This window comes from Nematolebias whitei, chromosome 8 (assembly GCF_014905685.2).
Source record: "Nematolebias whitei isolate Nwh7 chromosome 8, NemWhi1, whole genome shotgun sequence".
Lineage (NCBI taxonomy): Eukaryota > Metazoa > Chordata > Actinopteri > Cyprinodontiformes > Rivulidae > Nematolebias > Nematolebias whitei.
In genome coordinates this window covers 32,682,375-32,684,792 of record NC_056505.1, presented here as the reverse complement: position 1 = coordinate 32,684,792, position 2,418 = coordinate 32,682,375, and the positions used below count along the sequence as shown (strand labels likewise).

Here is a 2,418-nt window from a genome sequence, read left to right as displayed (position 1 = left end):
CCCCCCCCCCCCCCCCCCCCCCGTGTCTGAAGTGCAGCTTTTTAGATGCTTTTATGTCCGAACCTGAACAGTCAGTGTTCTGTAATAACCTGCAAGTGGCAGGATCTTGGTTTGTGAACACTGATGTCTACAATCAGGACTCGGTGTATTTTTATTTACACATGAAAAAAACCGTTCCAGATTTTCTCATTCTCAGATTATCAAAGTGATGAATAAATGGGTGCTGTCTTGTTTTAAGGTGTAATAAAAGCAGGTTGTCGTTGAAAGGGCCTCGCCTGTTTGTCTGTTTTTAAAACGCATCATTTCCTCCTGCAGTAGTGATGGTGTGCTTTCTGCGCTACGCCCAGGTGATCGAGCACAGCCATCAGTGTTGGGTCAACACCAGCGCTCTGGTGAGCGGCTGTGCCAACGCCGTCGGTCTGGTCATGGTGGGCAACTTCCAGGTAGTCCTTATCAGAACATACACTGACTTTGTCCCTTGTGTACAAGCTATTTGAGGGTGCCCCCTCCTGACTGAACGTTTCTGTGTGGCAGGTTGATCACGCCAAATCTCTTCATTACGTGGGGGCTGGTGTTGCATTTCCAGCAGGGCTGCTGTTTGTGTGCCTGCAGTGTGTGCTAACGTACCGAGTGGCTATGACCGCCCTCGACTACTGGATGGCTCACTTCAGGGTGGCTCTGGCTCTGGGAGCCATGATCTCCCTCGTCCTCAGTATCCTGTGAATCAGAGGGCCGACCCTCCTGACGTTCTTAGTAGTTCGTTCACTGTTGTTTCGTCTGCCGCTGAAAGACAACGACCCACGATGATGCTTTTTCTCGTTTGTGCGTCTGTCACCAAAGTCTCATGAACTGGATGTTAATGAAACATATAGAAAGTAATCATTGAATTTAAATCTACTAATGATCGTTTTTGAAGTTAAGATTCAAGATGGCTGCCATTGCCAACTAACCTTAAAAATAATGACAATTCAATTTGACAAACTTTGACGTGGGAGGTGGTGGGAGAAATGATTTGATTCAAAGTTCTGTTCAGAGCCGGGAAGTTTTTGTTTTATGGCTCTGAGCTGCAGTAACGTGATCTCACAACGGTTTCATATTTTTGTCGTTTCCTGCAGGAAAACGCTTCTTTCGCGTTTTGTTCTACCAGAAAAGTTTGTCTTCCTTAATGTGTCCTCCTCCCAGGTGGCATCTTCTTCATCCACGAGAGTTTCGTTCTTCAGCACGCAGCGGCCATTTGCGAGTGGGTCTTCACTGTGGACATCCTGGTCTTCTACGGCACGTTCACCTACGAGTTTGGCACGGTCACCACGGAGACCATGATGGCAGGCCTGCAGCAGAGCCACCACGGCTCGGGGGTCATCATGGACCCCATGTCCCGCGCGTCGACGCTGGGCGGGACGACGAAGAGCCTGAAGTCCCCTGGAGGAAGCAGCACATCCACACATCTCAACTGTACCCCAGAGAGCATAGCTATGTTGTAGCTCGACGCTCAGAGCAGTCTCTGCAGAGGTGCTTCACGGGCTGCCTCAGGAAGACGAGCAGCATGTGGTCAAAGAGCAAACCGATCTTTAACCTTTACACCTAAACCAGGTATTTCTACTGGTAATGCTTTCCCCCACTTTATTCCCACGTTCAGCGCAGGTTGCTAGTTTCTGTAGCGTTGGAGGAAATGAAAGATTGAATGTCTGGAGCCAGCGTGGACACCGGAACCATGGCTGTTGATATCAGCGGTCCTGCATGAGAATAGGGCGTCTGAATCGACAGCTGTCGTCACTGGTGTCATGAGGAAAACAAAAGATTCCTAAATCCCTACAAGTTTTGCCCTCCCTCCCCCGACTCACCCGTTGCTCTGCTTGGCCCACCTGTTTTGGCCTCTTGCTTACCTCTGCACGGCACACCTCCTGAATGGATCAACAAGTTTCTGTTGGATTTTTTGCATCCATAAATAGAAAACAATGAATGTTGAGAAGTGACTAGTTCTAGTACGTTTTACAGGCTGTAAGCATAAACTACAATTAATCATAAACTACTTGAAAGGTACTTTGAATAATCATTAAATTCAACTCACATTATTTTTGTTGCACTCCTAATTTTAATGCAATTAGTATTTTTAAACGATCTTTACTAAACACGTCGAGGTTAGTCTAAAATCTATATTTTTCCGGTTGAACCGTCGTGACACTTCCTCATACTGCATGATCTGTTTGTTTGGCAGTTATGTCCGTTGCATAAAAAAAGTAACACGAGGAACAATCGTCCGATAATTTTCGCTCCCCTGGAGTGAACGATGCCTTTTGTTCGGTGTGTGAGACGAGCGCAGAATAAAAGACGTTTGAAGCGGTTGAAATCTGACGAGTCGGCGTGCGGACACGACTATAATCCGACGGGTGTGTTTATACGATGACACGTCCACACACT

The 2,418-nt window shown here is 47.3% G+C and overlaps 1 protein-coding gene across 1 annotated transcript in view; it reads left to right on the top strand.

Annotated features, from left to right (window-relative positions):
- The window catches only part of tmem150aa (transmembrane protein 150Aa), a 4,717-nt gene extending 2,583 nt beyond the window's left edge, over positions 1 to 2,134 (top strand). Inside the window, exons 5-7 of the mRNA XM_037681214.1 lie at positions 316 to 443; positions 535 to 712; positions 1,183 to 2,134. Coding sequence (XP_037537142.1) covers positions 316 to 443; positions 535 to 712; positions 1,183 to 1,481 — 605 coding nt within the window. The 3' untranslated portion in view covers positions 1,482 to 2,134. The remainder of the gene's footprint in view (positions 1 to 315; positions 444 to 534; positions 713 to 1,182) is intronic.
- Positions 2,135 to 2,418: the final 284 nt, after the last annotated feature.